We start from the raw sequence: 20,500 nt of genomic DNA on the forward strand, positions 1-20,500 counted from the left end.
GTAATGTTCAGTCGTGATATAGCGGTATTATTTAATCGCTCCATGGTAGTAATGTTCAGTCATGATATAGCGGTATTATTTAATTTCTACATAATTATATATATCTTTTGTTGGGGGGGTATATGACATGGTGCTTGTACCACCGATCTCTTAAGACACTTACGCAGCAGCGTAAGGAGTCTTGTACAATCAATTATGTATTTTGTTCTTTTTTTTATATATTAACCCATTTTAATCAATATAAGGCTATGTTCGCACGTTGCGTTTTTTCCCGCGTTTCTGCAGCGTTTTTGGCTGCAGCGTTTTTGTGCCAAAACGCATGCGTTTTTGTTTTCCAGCAAAGTCTATGGGAAAAGCTGAAATCCTGTCTACACTTTGCTTTTTTTTCTGCAGCGTTTAATTTGCATATTTGTGGTCAAAAACCATGCTGAAAAAGAAGCAGCATGTCAGTTGTTTTTGCCATTTCTGCAGCGTTTCCTTAACATTGGAGTCAATGAGAAATGGCAAAACGCAACCAAAACCACAATTCCTGCGTTTTTCATGCTTTTTACCTGCTTTTTCCCAGCGTTTTTGCCTCCAAAAACGCATGCTTTTCTGGTCAAAAATTAAAGGGTTCTAATGTTCCTTTACACACACACAAAAACCGAAAATTTAAATGCTAAAAAATAATAAACTTGACTTAGTTTTCTGTTATAATGTGCATAACCGCTATTATTTCATTATAATTGATATTTTCCATATAATTTTATTAAAAGTTAATTCTATACTTTTTTTCACTTTTTTCTTTCTTTTTGACTAATTCAACTTTATTTCTCAGTGTCTTGATCTCAAAAACGCATCTGCAGAAACGCAGGTGAAAACGCAGGTAAAAAGCGCTAAAAACGCACTAAAAACGCGGTAAAAACGCATGCGTTTTTAGCGCTAAAAAATGGTCAAAAGCCATTTGGTCAAAAACCAAGGGAAGGAAAACGTGCAGAATAAACTGCAGGTACTCCGACGCAACGTGCGCACATAGCCTAAGAATCTGCTAAAAAAATGTAAATGTTATATTCTCCAGAATTTCTTGGAAATTTGATTTGTTACTATTCGCTACTACTACGCTGTTTGGTAGTAATATTTAGTCACGGCTGCACTCATTATTTCCACATGAAATCTGGTCGATGACGTCACATGTGACATATACACACGCGCTGTGGCAGACAGTGGGAGTGACATGGGTGTGCTTGGAGGGTGTGGCCAGCAGGAGGCGGTGTAGCAGAGCCGGGAATCACTTCTGCTGGCTCTTTTGCAACTAGTTCCCAAACCTGCTGTCCATACAACGTGGGTGAGTGTCCTTACTTATCCTTCCTGATTTACGCCATAGGACAGGAGGTCAGTATACAGTGCGGTGTGTCTCCTATGCACTATTCCAGGCAGAACCTTTTATTAATGGATCTGTATACAGATGTAGCAGAGCTGAATTTGTCATTTAACTGCATTGTGATAAGTCACCGCGTGAAAATAATCTAGTTAATTTATCCGCAGTCCTATGTAAAACCGCATATAACACACCGTAAGTGTCAAACTCAGCTCTGCTACATCTGTAACGATTCTTCTAACTTTATCTAATATTGTGATAATAGTTTTTTTGATTAATACGTTCATCTTTGGGGTGGTTGAAGCATGACGACTCACTATATTCTGATAATGTAGTAGATTTATTTGCAGTCCTATGTCAGAACACCAATAACGTGCTATGGTTTAGTAGAACGCTTAGTGACAAACTCAGCTCTGCTACATTCATAGCACTCTGTTTGCAAACAGTGGTAACGTAACAATAAGAATGCGGCGGCGTAGTGAACGGTATGTGTCAGAGCTGGAGATATATCTCGTCAGTATCGTACGTGTCTGTTTATAGCAATGGAGAATAAACTGGTTTGTGCAGTTCCCATTGCTTCAGTCAGATTTCCATACAGGAAGCAAAGCTCCTCATCCACTGTGGAACTACAACTCCCAGCATGGCCCATCAATCATGAAGCCTGCACCGTAGAAATAATTAACATTCAAATGTTTAATTTTTATTTCCTAAATCAATAGAACACATGAATATAAGAAACTTATCGGAGAAATCCGCTTCTTTCTCCTTTCATTCTCAAAATTGTCAACCAGGGTAAATACAAATGTTCTCATTACTGAGATAGAAGGTGACAGTTGGTGCTCATAAAGTTCTATGGAGAATTTGCAGTAGAATGTCTGCGTGTTCCGCTAGCTCCTCCCCCTCTAGAGAACTTTATGACCACCAACTATCAAAGTTTTGATTGGACAGTGCCTAGTTTTGAGCAGATTAGGTCAGTGAAATGCGCTTTTTTTACCCACCAGTTGTTTTTAAAACCTCTTCAGGAAAATATAAAAACACTAAAAAAAAACCCCATTCTTAAGCCATGTGCGCACTAGAAATTGACTTTTTCTTAAGGAAAATCCAGACCCTCTGAAAGAATCCGGCACCTGCAATAAAAAAACGCACCAAAACCGCAAGGAAATCCGCATGCGATTTGGTGTGGATTTGCCGCAGGTTGGTCCCTGCGGATTTTTACCATTATCTATGGCAAAAACCGCAGGTACCTGCGGAAAAGAAGTGATATGCTCATTAATTCCGCAGCGGAAAATCCGCGGGAAAATCCACAGGTATAAAAAAAACGCAGTGTGCGCACAGCATTTTTTAAAACCCATAGGATTTGCTGGGGAATGACTGCAGAAATGTTAAGGGTGCTTTACACGCTGCGACATCGCTACCGATATATCATCGGGGTCACGTCGTTAGTGACGCACATCCGGCGCCGGTAGCGACATCGCAGCGTGTGACACCAAGGAGCGATGATCAACGATTGCAAAAACGACCAAAATCGGTGATCGTTGACACGTCGCTTCTTTCCTTAATATCGTTGCTGCTGCTGGTACGATGTTGTTCATCATTCCTGTGGCACCACACATCGCTGTGTGTGACACCGCAGGAACGACAAACATCTCCTTACCTGCTCCCACCGGCAATGCGGAAGGAAGGATGTGGCGCCCCAGGACCTGGTCGCCACAACAGCATTGCCCCTCCAAAGGGTTAATGCTGAGCCTGGAGGTAATTGGGAGGTCTATTGGCCAGTAAGTGTAACATCCAACGCAGTTCTCCCTCAGACCAGCAGGGGGAGCTCTGAACCTGGAGTCCCAGGGAGCATTCCTTAAGTCTGGCCTGAGGGAGGAGTTAGTAGTCAGTCTGTAGAGAGAAGTGATAGCAAGCAGACGCAGAGTAGTGCTGTCCTGTGGAACTGGGGCCTAGAGCTGGAATAGCTTGGCCCAGAGAAGCAGGAGCAGCAGAGAGGCACAGAAGAGACTCGGACATCAGAGTCTGTGGCCACCAGGGCCTAAAATACTCCCTGGTAGCCGAATCCGAAGGGCAGGGGAGCTGCAAGCACCTGGCCCATAAACAACCTGAAGGTACATCTGCATCATCAGGGCCCGGTGTGGACTCCAGCAGAGAAGCACCAGAGAGGGCCTGTGCAGCCTACCACAGAGGGAAAGGGACGTACCACTGGTCCCAGCAGCAAGAGGGCCATTGCTAAGCCAGAGAGCAGGGTCCTATCACAGCAAGGAAAAGAACAGGAGTAGGCCTCATACTCAACTGGCCAAAACGACAGCTCAGTTACTTCCAGGCCGGCCGGATCATCTTTACCACCTGTGACGGTCTCCCAGGACAACACTGTTACCAAGTAAAAGAGGAGAAGGTAAAGAGACTGTTGTTTGTGCCTGTTTCTTTCACTGCCTGTCGGCCCTGCACCGTGGTTTCCACACAACACCATAGACTCTCACGAGCACCAACTGTGCCCCGGGGCACCGCTCCAGCTGTGGGGAGCAGTACCATCATTGCTGCCATTACATCACCCCGGAGGCCTCATACAGCAGCGGCGGCTTAATAGCCGCATACCACAGGTGGCGTCACGAACACAAACTTTATTAACCAAGCCACATATAAAACTGACACCCACCAGGGCCACGGAGTCGGGCCCCGCCACCACTGACAACCCCCGGACTAGTCCGGCCCGGCACCGGGTGTCCCATAGCCCTGGGGTGGGCGAGTCAAGGAGGTGGCGGGATGTTACGTCCCGCTCATCTCCGCCCCTCCGCTTCTATTGGACGCCTGCCGTGTGACGCCGCACGAGCCGCCCCCTTAGAAGGAAGGCGGTTCGTCGGCCAGAGTGACGTCGCAGGGAAGGTAAGTTCGTGTGACGGGTGTAAGCGATGTTGTGCGGCACGGGCAGCGATTTGCCAGTGTCGCACAACCGACGGGGGCAGGTACGCTCGCTAGCGATATCGGGACTGATATCGCAGCGTGTAAAGTACCCTTTAGACACATTTTCTGCAGCAAATCCGCGGCAAAATCCGCAGTAAATCCGCAGCGTGCGCCCATAGCCTAAATTCAAGTAGATTCCCTATAGCTGTGCCTACATACTTGACCAAGTCTTGGTGTTCACTATTGGTGTTCATAAATAACCCGACAGCACACTCACTTTTTATGTAAACCCACCAAATCTGTAAACATATTCTATTAAATTGCCAAACGTTTGAAGGTTTTCTCTTATAATGTGTACTGTATCGAGAGTGGTGTGATCAAGAAAAAACATCCAGTGAAAGGGGATCCTGCGGATGTAAATGACTTGACAACGAAAAAGGTCAGACGAGGATGATCAGGCGGAGTAAGGGGTACTTTGCACGTTGCAACATCGCTAGTCGATGCTAGCGATGCCGAGTGCGATAGTCCCCGCCCCCGTCGCACATGCGATATCTCGTGATAGCTGCCATAGCGAACATTATCGCTACGGCAGCTTTACATGCACTTACCTGTCCTGCGACATTGCTCTGGCCGGCGACCCGCCTCCTTCCTAAGGGGGCGGGTCGTGCGGCGCCACAGCGACGTCACACGGCAGGCGGCCAATAGAAGCGGAGGGGCGGAGATGAGCGGGACGTAAACATCCCGCCCACCTCCTTCCTTCCGCATAGCCGGTGGAGGCAGGTAGGAGATGTTCCTCGCTCCTGCGGCTTCACACACAGCAATGTATGCTGCCGCAGGAACGAGGAACAACATCGTATCTCCTATTGGTGCGACATTATGAAAATGTCGGACGCTACACAGATCACCGATTTACGACGCTTTTGCGATCGTTTATCGGCGCATCTAGGCTTTACATGTTGCGACGTTGTTACCGGCGCCGGATGTGCGTTACTTGCAAAGTACCCCTAAGGTGCAGCCGAATACAATGCTGGTATCTAACTAATGTGTCCGAAAGCTCAACCCTTCATTCCTGAGCAGATTACCAGTGTGAGTGGGCCTGTGATTGGCCTCATGTAGACACTTAATACGGTGTCTCTGTCATAGGTGAGTCATGCTAGACAGACAACCCTGTGGTGTCTGGCTGCAGAAGGTCGCTGGGTTTGGCTGCACTAACTGCTCCTTGATACTCCATCCTTTCCTCTGTGGTAGGAATGGAGTTTTATGTGTATTCTCTGTTAGTGTTTACTTTTCCCCTTTAGGACCCTGCAGAGATCTTTTCCTCTCAGCTGCTAATCATTATCCCTCGCCCTCCGTGTCTTTATATACCGGCTTTTCACCTTGCTGGTGGTGATAGTTTCTATACAGTCCTGATTGCAAGAAATCGGCTTGTAATCATCTGGAGAAACATTGTTGTATGTTACTGTTCAGTCATCTTTTGCAATAAGTTGTTTATATTATTTGCTTTCTCCTGTTTTCCCTGTGTGTTCTTTAGGACTTAGTGGGGTTGACTAGTGCTCATCCCTCACGTTCCTTAACTAGGGCCCAATTTAGGGTCAGCCAGGGCCAGGTATCCTGCTTGGCGCATACATTCCTCACTTATCTAGTGACATTAGGGGAGCCAGGGACCAGCAGAAGGTTTTATCAGGGGTCACCATCTCCCCCTCCCCCAGACACAGGGTTTCCTTTTTCTCTCCGTTCCCTTTTCGCCTTTTGCTTGCTATTTCCCCATACTTAGTGTGGCACATCACCGACGGGCCTTGCCACCATTTTGCTGGATTCTTGCAAATCTAATCCCAAAATTTTGGATTAGCCATAATCCAACAATTAGGGGGAATTTGCAACAAATTTGATTTGCTCATCCCTACTACATGAAGAATACTTCCTTCACCCATCATCGAAGGATCTTAGGTTATGAGATAAGTCACAGAAAATGATACAAAATTAGAGGATTGTGTTAAGTGAATTGTTTTGCTTGTCTTACATTATATTGCTGACAAACCAGAATATCCCATTTTCTAGATTACTAGATGTCAGATTATTAGAATGTCTCTATGTGATGGTGAAATAAGGGGGTTGTGTATATTTTTGTGTGGGTTCGTATTTCAGGCGTGGTGCTATGTCCATTCTGAGTATTACTTGTGTGTACATTGTCCGGTTTGAAGGTTAATAACCCCTTGCCGGGCTTTTGTCCCTACGTCTGGGGGAGGGGGGCCTGGGATCCACCCAAACTCTCTGTTTATCTGGGGGATTATTCAGTCTGTCTGAGAATTTCAAGAGACAAGCAGGAAGATTCATCCTCTAGTGGGGAAGCTGCGGCTACAGGCAGCACCCCAGAGAGCCGTTGAGAAACTCCAAGTTCCCTGGAAAAGGACTGCTGGAGGATTTTAACTGATCCCTGGGACATTTATCCCATTACTGGACTATTTTACCCTCTAGTGTATTATTTGATGGACCTTCTGTCTTACTTGGAATAAATATTCTTTGCATTATTCATCCATCTCTCGCTCTGTTGATTGTGTGATATCAGAGAAGGACCCCATGACACTCGATAAACGTAATTTAATTCTGTTTCCTTTTTTAACGTCCCGTCTTTCTATTTTTAACGTCCCGTCTCCAGACGCCCTGTGTTTGCACAAACTCTCTAGAAGGTAAAAATGTTGGGACGTTTGTCAGAAACTCTGACATTTTGCATACACTTGGCAGAATCAGACGAGGACTTGAAGAAAAATCCGCCTCTGTGAGTTTATTTACTGAGAAAAATGGGTTTATTGGGACATATAATGGACGCCATTCATCAGAGAGGAACCTGTGGGCTGTTCCGGGGCCGACTCTTTACCGGGACCACAGAACAGTTTGTTGTGTGATTCATTTGCTGGTTATGTAAAATAGTGTCTGAATTTTGCATTCCTTAAAGCGACAGCGTTCCTTTTTATCTTTCCAGCGTCTGCTCCTTACCAGCAAGATGGGTCCCTGGTGATTCTGCAGCAAAATAACATGGGGGAAAATGACCAATGTGTCCAGGTGAGTGACAAACAGATTAAAGTAAGGTTAGTTTCAGAAAGTCCCTCTAAGAAATGGCTGCTTTCTTCTAAAAGCAGCGCCACACATGGCCACAGGCTGTAAGTGGTACTGCAACTGATCCACATTTAGTTCATAGGAGCAATGGATGAACTGGTCTGGTGCTGTTTTTTGAAGCACGCTTGTTTTTCAGGATTTGCACCCTCTCCTATCTGGGTCCTATTCTTCCTGCTGCCCCCGATTCATGAATAGTACTAAGTACAATGCATGAATGAAATAGTATCCCGTTCACAAGCATGGGATAGGATTGAAGCTGAATCTGCCCAAAAAAAAAAGTTTTATTTACCAGCAAATTAAGTTTCAAAAATGCAGCAAAACCTCTTTTTTTGCAGTTTTTTTTGTATTTTCTAATTGCTTCGTATAGGTGAAAAAAATGCTGTAAGGCTATGTGAACACGATGCAGATTTGGTATAGAAATTTTCTACATGAAATCTTCACTTTCTGGCAGAAAAATGCATTCATTTTTGCTTCATTATTTTTTAAGTCAATGGCTGGAAGAGTATAAAAACCAGGAAAAAAAACACCACAACTGACTTACTGCAGATTATTTTCTGCATCAAAATCTGCAAGGAAAAAAAGCAACGTGCGCACAGCACTTCAGAAATCTCATAGACTCTGCTGGCTTTAGGATAGTACTATACCAAAAAAGAAGAAACCGAACTAAAAGGTCACTGAATATTATACCTTTATTAATACACTAGAAGGTGGCCCGATTCTACGCATCGGGTATTCTAGAATTTACGTATTGTGTAGTTCATGTATGATTTTTGTTATATATATATATATAGATGTTGTTGTGTGTAGTTACCAAGTGTTTGTGTAGGCGCTGTACATGTTCTGGGTGTTGTCTGGGTGTGACGGGGGGTGAGAGCGGTGTTGTATGTGTGTTGCGTGTGTTGCGTTGTTTGTGGAGCGCTGTGTGTCTGTAGCGTTGTGTGTGTGTGTTGCGCGGTTTGTGTGTGTGTGGTGTGTTTTGGGGGGAGGTATGTTTTGTGCAATGTGTGTGTTGTGCGGTATGTGCGTATATTTGTGTGTGCCGCGGTGTTTGTGTGTTGCGTGTTGTGTGTGTGCAGCGTTGTCTGTGTGTGTGGGTGTCTGTGTAGGGCAGTTGTTTGTGGTTCCCAGTGTGTGTGTGTGTGTGTGTGTGGTGTGTTGTGCAGTGCGCGCGCGTGTGTGTGTGTGTGTGCATCAGCCTCTCTTCTCTCAGCCTACCTCTCCCAGCCTCCCTCCTCCCAGCCTCCCTCAGCATCAGCCTCCCTCTCCCAGCCTCCCCAAGCATCAGCCTCCACCAGCATCAGCCTCTCTCCTTCCAGCCTCCCCCAGCATCAGCGTCCGACAGCATCAGCCTCCCTCTCCCAGCCTTCCCCAGGGTCAGCCTCTCTCCTCCCAGCCTCCGTCCTCCCAGCCTTCCCCAGCATCAGCTTTCCCCTCCCAGCCTCCCTCAGCATCAGCCTTCCCCAGCATCAGCCTCTCTCCTCCCAGCCTCAGCCTCTCTCCTTCCAGCCTCCCCCACCATCAGCCTCTCTCCTTCCAGCTTCCCTCAGCATCAGCCTCCCCTTCCCAGCCTTCCCCAGGATCAGCCTCTCTCCTCCCAGCCTCCTTCCTCCCAGCCTCCCTCAGCATCAGCCTTCCGCTCCCAGTCTCCCTCAGCATCAGCCTCCCCAAGCATCAGCCTCCACCAGCATCAGCCTCTCTCCTTCCAGCCTCCCCCAGCATCAGCCTCTCTCCTTCCAGCCTCCCTCAGCATCAGCCTCCCGTTCCCAGCCTTCCCCAGGATCAGCCTCTCTCTTCCCAGCCTCCTTCCTCCCAGCCTCCCTCAGCATCAGCCTTCCCCTCCCAGTCTCCCCCAGCATCAGCCTCCCCAAGCATCAGCCTGCACCAGCATTAGCCTCTCTCCTTCCAGCCTCCCCCAGCATCAGCCTCCCCAAGCATCAGCCTCCACCAGCATCAGCCTCCCTCGTCCCAGCCTCCCTCTCCCAGCCTCCCCCAGCATCAGCCTCTCTCCTCCCAGCCTTCCCCATGATCAGCCTCTCTGCTCCCAGCCTCCTCCAGCACGCCGTGCTCCTCTGCCGACACTCACACACCCGATCGCATCCACTCACACACACCCGATCGCATCCACTCACACACACCCGATCGCATCCACTCACACACACCCGATCGCATCCACTCACACACACCCGATCGCATCCACTCACACACACCCGATCGCATACACTCACACACAGAGACACTGACGATATCGCACATACGCGCTTATACTCACAACATCCGGGGATATCACATGCTTCTGGCCATGTGATCTTCCCGCAGGTCCTGGAAGCTCACAACAGCACAGTCCCGCCGCCGAGAAGCAAGCGATATCCCAGGATGTTGTGAGTATGTGGATGCGATGTGATGTGTGAGTGTGATCTGATTTGTGTGTATGTGTGTGCTGTTATGTGTGTGCTGTTATGTGTCTGTATTTTCCGCCGTTGCAGGACCTTGATGTGTGGATGCGATGTGATGTGTGTGAGAGTGAGTGTGAGCCGGTGTACACTGGTAACTATGATACACATCGGGTAACTAAGGGACCTTAGTTACCCGATGTGTATAATTGTTACCAGCTTTCACGGCCTCCGTCAAGATGCCAGCATCGCAAGGTTATGTCTGGCGCTGCTGGGATCCTGACGGAGCCGGTGTAGAAGCAAGCGATATCCCAGGATGTTGAGAGTGTGTGGATGTGATGTGTGAGAGTGAGTGTGAGAGTGAGTGTGATCCGATGTGTGTGTGTACTCACCTGGGAGTCGCGGCTCCGTGTCAGTTGGGGCAGAGCGAGCGTGCATTGCGTGAGGGGGGCGGGGCCTGCAGAGAGCCGGGGCGAGAGGCCAATCCGTGTGGGGGGGCGGGGCCATGGCGAGCCCAGCGGCCAATCAGCTTTGTGTCACCGTAAGGACACAATTTCGGAGCATGACAGACAGACAGACAGACAGACAGACAGACAGAATAAGGCAATTATATATATAGATGATTAAAATGCACACATAATAAAAAACACAGCTATTGACTAGAAAAGGGGCGTCAAAAAACCTGCATAGCATGTATGGATCATATACAATATAATACAATATATAATGAGGCAAGGGGGTTAGTGTAAAAGGATTCAATAAGCATGAATAAATAAGTAAACACAATACACAACTAAAGTGTCAAGTGCTAAGGAGTCATGGCCAGAGGTCATGCCACAGGAATTAGAGTAAAATCAGCTGATGATTCAGCTGATAGTAGCCAGCAGGGTAACCATCATGGTGTAAATCCACAAGACACTAAACCAGAAGCCTCAAAAGCAGGTAAGATTCAGAGAGGAGACGGCTCAAGACAGTGTCAACCAGTAGGAGAAAACATATCATTGAAAAAGTGTCAGAATCGGCACACAGTAACACTAAATAGTGGTATAATAATATATTCACCTCAAAGGTAACAGAGCACGGCCTCCTCCAGGTAACGCGACGCCTACCCCGACGCGCGCACGTTTCGTTACATCTGAAGAAGACGCAACGAAACGTGCGCGCGTCGGGGTACCTGAAATAAAAGGGGGGTATTTACAAGGGATTTTGTGATTAGAGTTCGTGACACCACCCACGGTGTGTGGTAAGGTGGGATACCACCGCTGCTGTTGGGAGCGCCCGGTGGCGATGGGATGGCAGCAAAGTGTTTAACCCCTCCGTGGGTAGGGGGAAGTGCCCTGGGACTTGGTGGTGGTGATAGGGGAGCACCGTTGGGGAGGAATGGGTCACTGCGTACTCACTCAGTCCAATAACGCTGACACCGACACCTTGTAAAGCGAAGTTCTGAGCACCGCTGCAGCAGGGAGGGAGCACGCTGGGGTCCCGTGCCCGATGGTGTTGCTTGTTAGCCTATGACCTTTTCCTTGGCACTGTCTTTACTAGTTGGCCCCTGTAGTATAGAACTAGTCGGGTCCCGCTCACCCGTATGGCTAATGGAGTGAGCTTGCTCTCGGGGTTCACGCTTGGGATTTTTTGACTATGTAGTGGGAAAGTCCTATCTCCCTCGTTGCGCTAGTACCCCGATATTGGAGCGGGTGGAGGGCGAATCTTGAAAGCCTCGTCCTCCTCGGGTAAATTACCAGGACACGTGAAGCTACTTCCCGGCTTAGGGTCCACGTACCCCGTCGTGCCCAGGCCCCTGCCCGGAGATGGCTCAAGGCCGCCGGCTGCCCTCCTTGGCAGATCTGTGTCCCTTAACACGATCCCCTGCGACCGGGGTTCCAGCTCCTACCAGTCCGAGACCAACGTCTGCCACCTAGTAACTGAGGAGCCCTGCTCCTGACCTCTCCATATGAGAGTCTCTGCTCAACTGACTGTCTCCTAACACTCCTGACCTTCCCTTAACCAACCATCCAAGTGGGCAGCCCTATTCCCTTCAGGCTATCCACTGGTGTGTCTGGTGGTTGTGGTGCAGAGTGTTTCTAGGATTTTGATTGGCTTGTTCTCAGCAACACCAAAGGCCATATCCATAACCAAGGAGGATTGGATATCATGCAGAAGGGCAGATTGCACAATACCCTGTGACAACCTGATAATTACCTGCTGTTATCACCGGATTGCCCTTCCCCAGCTTAACTGTATTAGGCTCCCTTTGCATGTCCATGATTCCGGTATGTATGACATCCGTTTTCATACGTATCGGAGACACGGAAATACGCAGAACCATTAAAATCAATGTGTCTGCGCACACATCCCTGTTTTCTCACGGACGTGTGTCCATGTGTTGTGCACAAGTCCGTTTTCTCCGGCAGCACTGATGTCACAGGGACCACACACTGTTACTGATGTGATCCATGTGACATGCACCTGAGAAAACACTTCTGTGAAATAAAATGATTTTCTATGCTCACCTGCCTTTGGTGCTGCTGTTGCTTCCAAGCCAGCTCATTATGCTCATGCATATTCACTGCACCACGGACCCAGAAGCAGCAGCAGCACCGGAGACATCAGCACCAGGCACAGCAGCGTCGGGGACAGTGAGTAAAAAGTTCCCGATCTCTGTGTGCTATCACGGATAGTACACAGAGAACACACGTGTGCAAAAACCACAGTACATGGAAGGCAATCTGCATCCTCAACACGTCCATACAAAATGTGTGTGTTTTCCACAGACGTGTGAAAGAGGCCTTAGGCAGGGGCGTATCACTATCAGACTGGGAATCATTTGAAAAATATTACCGTAGATCCCATACCAGAAACACATGAAATAATCAGCCTTCACCTTATCTTAATTGGAGCCTTGTGGAAGCAGAAATACATAAAAACTTTGTCCATGACGCATGTTTTCAATAAGAAGTGGGTGGGTGTAGATGAAGGGTTGGCAAAGTTTCTTTTTTTTTTTTTTTTTTGCCAAAACCTTTCAAAAATCAGCAAGGTTTTTTTTTGTGCCGCAAAATTCTGGGGCAATGGGTTATGGAACATGGAAAGATGGAGAATGGAAGATGTGTGGTATGGGAAGTTTTGGAATTGTAGTTTTGCAATAGCTGGAGAGCTACAGGTTGGGCTGTAGGCCACAAAGGGATCCACTTATAGGCATTGGTGTCAGGGTCATTCTTTAAGTGTCTGTTTTGTTTTCCAGCAGTCGTCCAGCATGGCAGATGAGGAGAAGCCCAGTTCTTGTACTGGCAATGGTGACATCTTTGCACCGCAACAATGGAGACGTTTGGAGGACAAAACTGAACTGGTAATTTACCATATCTGCATTTGATTTAAAGGGAACCGGTCAGGTCCAATATGCACCCAGCACCACGAGCAGTTCTGGGTATATATTGCTAATCCCTGCCTAACCGTTCCTGTATACACTAGCATAGATAACGAGATCCTTAGAAAAAGGATTTCTAAAGATCTTTTATCATATGCTAATGAGCCCGGGGACTAGTCCCAAGGGTGTTACTTCCCTGGCTAGTCAGCCTCATTAGCCTATTAGGGGCATGCTAACAAGCTAATGAATGTGCAGTCTCAGAGGATGATCTCCCTCACCTCTCCGCTGCCATCTCGTCCGACGCTGGATTTCGGCTCAGTGCGTATGATGCTGGACTTTCGGTCATGCGCACTACTTCAGTTTGAAGCCAGGACACATACACCCGGCTTCATAGTGCACATGACACTAACTCCCGGGTCATGCGCACTGAGCTGAAATCCAGTGATGCTGCGCATCCTCTGACGCTGCACATTCATTAACATGTTAGTACACCCCTGTGGGCATGTTAACATTCTAATAGGGCCGACTAGCAAGGGAAGCAACACCCTCGGGACTAGTCCCCGCGCTCATTAACATACGATAAAAGATCTTTAGAAATACTTTTTTCTAAATATTTCTTTATCTATACTACTAAATACAGGGACGGTTAGGCGGGGAGTAGCAATATGGACCTAGAACTGCTCGTGGTTCTGGGTGAATATTGGACCTGACAGGTTCCCTTTAATAAGTCCTAAATTGTATACGAAACAGTTCCAAAGTTTTATCTGTTTATGGGACACGAATTATCGCTCTTTTCCCAGACTACTGGATCCCAAAGTTTCCAAATCCGTGCGTGGGTATAATCAGGTAGATTAGCTCTTCAGGAGTCTGGGGAACCAAATTTTTTTTGGGTGCCACTGATTCCTTACAAAAGCAGCGATTCCATAAGGTTTCTTGAGCCGGACACAGGACGCGCCTTACATTTTACAAAGTAATAAAAAATAATGTGAGTGTATCCGCCACGTTTTACATTGAGGAACACAAACATCTGCTGCTAATGAAAACTGCAATACACAGCTCTCTGCCAATTCATAGACTGGCGAGTTCAGGATCTGGGCTCCCTGCCAGATCTGCGCCCATGCTGTACTAGGCAGACAGGTGTCAAAGCGCCGCGCAAAGAGCAGCTGAGTGATGACAACAAAGCCGCAAAGATGTCACATCGCGCTCTGCACTCACGCCTCTGACTGGTCCCGGGACACGTCTTTGAAAGGTCCAAAGTGGTGACCGATCAGCACTTATTTGTTTCCCGCACTGTAGAATATAAAACGGAGGAAAAATGCTCATAAATCATGAACTAAAAATAATGCAAAGCAAAACGTGAACATTTCTTCCACATACAGTACTACCTCTACTTTACCACTTGTTGGCTCTGTTATAGGGGCCTGATTTGTGGCCAGTTCTCATAAATGAGGCCCCAGCTACAGTGCCTTGCGAAAGTATTCGGCCCCTTTGAATTTTTCAACCTTTCCCCACATTTCAGGCTTCAAACATAAAGATAAAAATGTTAACGTTCTGGTGAAGAATCAACAACAAGTGGACACAATTGTGAAGGTGAACGAAATTTATTGCTTATTTTAAACTTTTATAAAAAATAATAAACTGAAAATTGGGGCCTGCAATATTATTGGTCCCCTTTAAGTTAATACTTTGTAGCGCCCCCTTTTGCTGCGGTTACAGCTGCAGTCTCTTGGGGGATGTCTCTATCAGTTTTGCACATGGAGAGACTGAAATTCTCGCCCATTCTTCCTTTTTAAACAGCTGGAGCTGAGTGAGGTTGGATGGAGGCGTTTGTGAACAGCAGTTTTCAGCTCTTTCCACAGATTCTCGATTGGGTTCAGGTCTGGACTGTGACTTGGCCATTCTAACACCTGGATACGTTTATTTGTGAACCATTCCATTGTAGATTTTGCTTTATGTTTTGGATCATTGTCTTGTTGGAAGACAAATCTCCGTCCCAGTCTCAGGTCTTTTGAAGACTCCAACAGGTTTTCTTCACTTTTTCAGTGTTATTGCTTTAAGTCCCCTTGGGCATATTCTGTGCTTTTACATTCAACACAGACACCCATTTTTCTCTTTTATTTCTTTAGAGACTAAATTCAGATGGCCAACTCTCATGAAGGGGGAGATACCATGTTGTAAAGGGAACCTGTCACCAGTTTTTCGCCCTATAAGCTGCAGCCACCACCAGTGGGCTCTTATATACAGCATTCTAACATGTCGTATATAAGAGCCAAGGCCGCTGTGTAGAACATAAAAAAATACTTTATAATACTCCCCTAATGGTCACGCTGCGGTGGAGTTGGGCCATATGGGCATCTCCATTTTCCGGTGCCGGCGCCGCCTCTTTCGGCCATCTTCGTCCTCCTTCAGAAGCCTGTGTGCATGACGAATGCTACATCATACACACTCACCGGTCCTGCGCAGGCGCATTACAATACTTTGATCTGCTCTGCTCAGGGCAGATCAAAGTGCGCCCGCGCAGAACCTCAATACCGGCGCGTAGGACACGTCATGCACCCTGGCTACAGAAGAAGGAAGACCAAGATGGCCGAAAGAGGAGGCGCCAGTACCGGAGAACGGAGACGCCCATCTGATTAGAATCCACAGCAGTGCGACCGTTAGGTGAGTATTATAAAGTGTTTTTTATGTTCTACACAGCGGCCTGGGCTCTTATATACAGTATATTAGAATGCTGTATATAAGAGCCCAGTGGTGGTAGCTTATAGCCCGAAAAACTGGTGACAGGTTCCCTTTAATGATCTCAGTATTTTTATTTTTAGTCTGGTGTTAAATAATGGTTGTGCACAATTTCACTCAAATCAGGTGAAAACTGTGGTTTTGTACTCAACGGCCTCCACCCACATTTTCTGATATATATGGTAAATGTGGCATTTCCCCATAAGTATGTATGATTCATCACTGACTAGTTCATCAGAAGTGCTGGACTTCAAGCTGCTTCTATAATAAAACTTTATAGCCTTGGACTAACGTGATAACAGATCTATTTTCTTATTCGTGGACTTCGAACTTTATTTTTTTATTTGCATTTTAAAAAGAAAAAAATATTTAATTCTATTGTTAATTTGCCTCTCTGTTTGGAAGATATACAGTGTATATAAAACCCTATACGTGACATTGCATGTAGAACACGACATCTCCTGATCATGGCTACGGCCGCAACGAACTCCCACGGAGAACACTAGCGTCTCCGAAAGAACAATGACACCTGATCGTGGGAACGTTCCCTAAGTTTTCAATTTCCTTGCAGTGCCAACAGAGGGGGAACAGAAGCATTACCATGTTGTCATTGCAGCCTATGGGTTGTGTCTGTGATGAATGTGTGGCACCCCAGTGGTCCGGTTGCCACAGTAACATTGCCCTTCTCACAGGGTGTGATGCTATGCCTGGAAGCAAGGAGGCGGGGGTCTCCCATGCTAGGTACACTAGCACTCAACACTTCCTACTCTGGACCAGAAGGGGGAGCTCAAGAACCCGGTTTGAGGAGAGCTTTCCTTTGCATTCTGGCCTGGAGGAGGAGTTAGGAACACACACACACAGACGGAAAGTGAAACTAATCAGAACAAGTCAGGAGTGGAGAGAAGATGGTCGCTGGGAAGAGAGCTGCACAAAAGCTTCATCAGGACCGAGCGCAGAGAACAGGGCAACGGAGCCTTAGGATGCGTGGGTATTAAAGTCCCACCAACAGAATCTAGAGGGCAGAAGATTGCAAGTCTCCTGGCCCACAGAGAGCCCGGGGCAGTGCACAGCAGCATAATAGAGCCAGAAGCCGTGACAAAAGAGCGGCACCAGTAACGGACTCGCGCTGCCTGCCATACGGATGAGAACCAGAACCTACACAAGGAAGAGGGTCTCAGCATAGCTTCAAGCCGCAGGGACCCACACATCACAGCGCAAGCAGGATGGCCTCCTCCTCCTAGATGACTCTTCCAGAATCTGATAAAGGCTCAGAGGTTGATAGATAAGTAGAGATGATTGAATCGATCCATAGCTACTCAAATTTGTTGCAAATTTGCCCCAAAAACTTCTCATTCTGGCCAATGGAATTCAATTCATACAAATCTCACAAATTGGCGGCCGGCTGGCTCTGTCCTCTTGCCACGTGTGCCACTTTTGCTACTCCCTCATATCCAGCCCCAGTCCTCAGCTTTTTCTGGCAACAATGTCTTAATTTTTACCCGGACTGAATAGAAGAAATCTGCTCAAAAATTTGGGGGGGAGAGTCACTCGGGCCTATAGATAAGGATTCTAAATTTGGAGACCCATCTCTAACGTGGGGTTCCTCAATTTCTGAAAAAAAAAAGAAAAATTGGACACAAAATTATTCTTCAGTGACCCTTGGCCACCCCCATTGTTTTCTGTAGTCTCATTAGTAAAGTACATAGCAGATTCTCCATTAACCACAGTGTCTTTCCGCCCCCCCACCTTCTCGGCCTCATTACTAGTAACTTGCCCTATTTATAGTTTGTACAATGGAGATATTGTTCCAACCAGACCTTATGACAAGACTGGAATGAGATTTTTGCTGTATCACATAGTTTGGAAATTTCGACACAAATTTTACCCCTAAAAACTCAGTTTCTAAGTCGTCCTATTTTATTATGTTTTTCTCAGCCATTTCAATACTGTAAAATTGCGTTTCTTTGTCGCTCCATTGGGAGACCCAGACAATTGGGTGTATAGCTATTGCCTCTGGAGGCCACACAAAGTATTACACTTAAAAGTGTAAGGCCCCTCCCCTTCTGGCTATACACCCCCAGTGGGATCACTGGCTCACCAGTTTTGTGCTTTGTGCGAAGGAGGCAACACATCCACGCATAGCTCCACTTTTTAGTCAGCAGCAGCTGCTGACTATGTCGGATGGAAGAAAAGAGGACACATATAGTGTCCCCAGCATGCTCCCTTCTCACCCCACTGTATGTCGGAGGTGTTTGTAAGGTTGAGGTACCCATTGCGGGTACGGCGGCAGGAGCCCACATGCTGATTCCTTCCCCATCCCTTTTTACAGGGCTCTGGGTGAAGTGGGATTTACTGGTCTCCAGGCACTGAGACCGTGCTCCATCTACAGCCCCTGGAGAAGATGCTGGATGGAGCGGAGTACATCAGGGACATGACCCTGCTTCCTCAAGGTACTCTGTGTCCCCGTGCATTTGGCGCTCACACCGCAGCATGCTGGGTGTTGTAGTGCGCCGGGGGACATCAGCGCTGCGGCGCCTGTGCCATGGCCTCATTCAGCTTTGCTGAAGCAGGCTCACTTATGGGAATTGGTCGCGCCGGCCGCTGGGACTGCGGCGCGGCTGGCACTTGTAGTGCGCCGGGGACTTCAGCGCGGCCTGCGCTTTTACGGCGGCCGCGCTGATAACTAGAGTCCCCGGCTTTTGCGGCCTGCTTCCGTTCGTTCCCGCCCCCAGACCTGCCAGTCAGGAGAGGGGCGGGACGCTGGCCACTTCCAGGAATCGGTCGCGCCGGCCGCTGGCAGCGGCGCGGCTGGCACTTGTGGTGCGCCGGGGACTTCAGCGCGGCCCGCGCTTTTACGGCGGCCGCGCTGATAACTAGAGTCCCCGGCTTTTGCGGCCTGCTTCCGTTCGTTCCCGCCCCCAGACCTGCCAGTCAGGAGAGGGGCGGGACGCTGGCCACTTCTATGAATCGGTCGCGCCGGCCGCTGGAACTGCGGCGCGGCTGGCACTTGTGGTGCGCCGGGGACTTCAGCGCGGCCCGCGCTTTTACGGCGGCCGCGCTGTAAACTCGAGTCCTCGGCTTCTGGGCCTAGTCTCCCTTCGTTACCGCCCACAGCCCTGACAGTCAGGGTAGGGGCGTGACGCTGCATAGAGCAGAGCTGAGAGCTGGAGTATGTTTTGCATACTCCACCCCTCTCACTGTGTGCACTGTGAATCCGGATTCCCGCACTTTCTCAGGCACGCCCACGGCTTCCTTCTCTACAAGGACACCGGCAGCCATTAGTGTCAGTTTCTGTACGATACAGAGACAAGTGTGGAAGACCCTGGCATTCTGATAGTCACACAATCGCTGTAACATGCGTTAAGCAGCACCTGTGGTGCTAACCCCACTAGTGCAGAAGTGCACTTATAGATATGCTTGTACTATATACATTGCACTGTTTGGTCGCACGTTGTATATACCCTCCTGGATTATGCGGAGGAGTTATCAGCATATTCTCTGTGTAAAACAAAGGTGCAGAACCACATGTTTTTCTATACAGCTGGTACAGCATGTACGGCTATACGGCCGGCAGGTACATAGACTCCCATTGTATGCACTAATGGCCAGGGGATGAGGACGGTGTCTGCAGTATTTACTGACAGTTTTTCTGAGACTATGGCTATGATACTAGAAGCCTAGCAGTCCGGACATGTCTCTCACAATATGGGCACTGTTGAATCATTGATCCATGGCCCCCCTCAGTGTGAATAACTAACAGCTCCGGGAATGTCACACGCATCCCAGAGTCACGGCTCTGCACGGACGTCAGTCCCAGACAGCCTAAGTGGGCTCGCTATGAGCGGCCTCGGTTTCATCAGGGTCCTAGCAGAAGGACTCGCTGTGTAATGAGGCGAAAGTAGCGGCTCAGGATTCTGATCCTGAGACCGCTCTCAATCTGGATACACCTGATTGTGACGCCATAGTAAATAATCTTATAGCGTCCATCTATAGAATGTGGGTTATTTCTCACAGCTCCTCCAGTGGGGGAGTCAGCTTCACGTATTTTTCTGGACCACTCTGCCTTCAGAGAGGCAGTCCAGGAACACCATGCTTATCCAGATATGCGCTTCTCCAAACGGCTTAGGATACACGTTATCCCTGTCCCCTGACTTGGTCAAGGACTGGACCCAATGTCCCGAGCGGCATCCTCCAATCTCCAGGCTTGTAGCTAGATCCATAGTTGCAGTGGGAGATGGAACTGCAAACTCAAAGATGCCACTGACAGACAGATGGATCTCTGGTCGAAAGCCATCTATGAGGCTGTCGGCGCACCGTTGGCTCCGGCATTCTCTCCCTTGGGGCACTCCAAGCTATTTCAGCTTGTCTTACACAGATTGACACGGTTACACGTACATCTGTGCCGCAGGTGGCATCCTTAACCTCTCAAATGTCTGCATTTGTTTCTTACGCGAGACCGACTGTTTGGTGAGCGTTGGATGTAACCATCAAACAGTCCAGGGGTAAGGATTCATCCTTTCCTCAGCCCGGACACAACAAACCCCAACAGAGCAAGAGGCAGTCGGGGTTTTCGGCCTTTTCGAGGCTAGGGCAGGTCCCATTTTTCCTCGTCCAAGGTGGACTCAAAAGGATCAGAGGAGC

The 20,500-nt window shown here is 48.1% G+C and overlaps 1 protein-coding gene across 4 annotated transcripts in view; it reads left to right on the forward strand.

Annotated features, from left to right (window-relative positions):
• Nucleotides 1–1,243: 1,243 nt before the first annotated feature.
• STEAP1 (STEAP family member 1) overlaps nt 1,244–20,500 on the forward strand; it is a 43,137-nt gene continuing 23,880 nt past the window's right edge. The window contains exons 1-3 of one of the 4 annotated variants that reach the window (XM_075316826.1): nt 1,244–1,324; nt 7,239–7,318; nt 13,001–13,105. In XM_075316826.1, the coding sequence (XP_075172941.1) occupies nt 7,292–7,318; nt 13,001–13,105 (132 nt within the window). In that variant the 5' untranslated portion in view covers nt 1,244–1,324; nt 7,239–7,291. Of the gene's footprint in view, nt 1,372–6,909; nt 7,035–7,238; nt 7,319–13,000; nt 13,106–20,500 lie in introns of those variants that run through there. The other 3 variants (XM_075316825.1, XM_075316824.1, XM_075316827.1) reach the window with 3 other exon arrangements.

Source organism: Anomaloglossus baeobatrachus, chromosome 6 (genome assembly GCF_048569485.1).
Source record: "Anomaloglossus baeobatrachus isolate aAnoBae1 chromosome 6, aAnoBae1.hap1, whole genome shotgun sequence".
Taxonomy (NCBI): Eukaryota; Metazoa; Chordata; class Amphibia; order Anura; family Aromobatidae; genus Anomaloglossus; species Anomaloglossus baeobatrachus.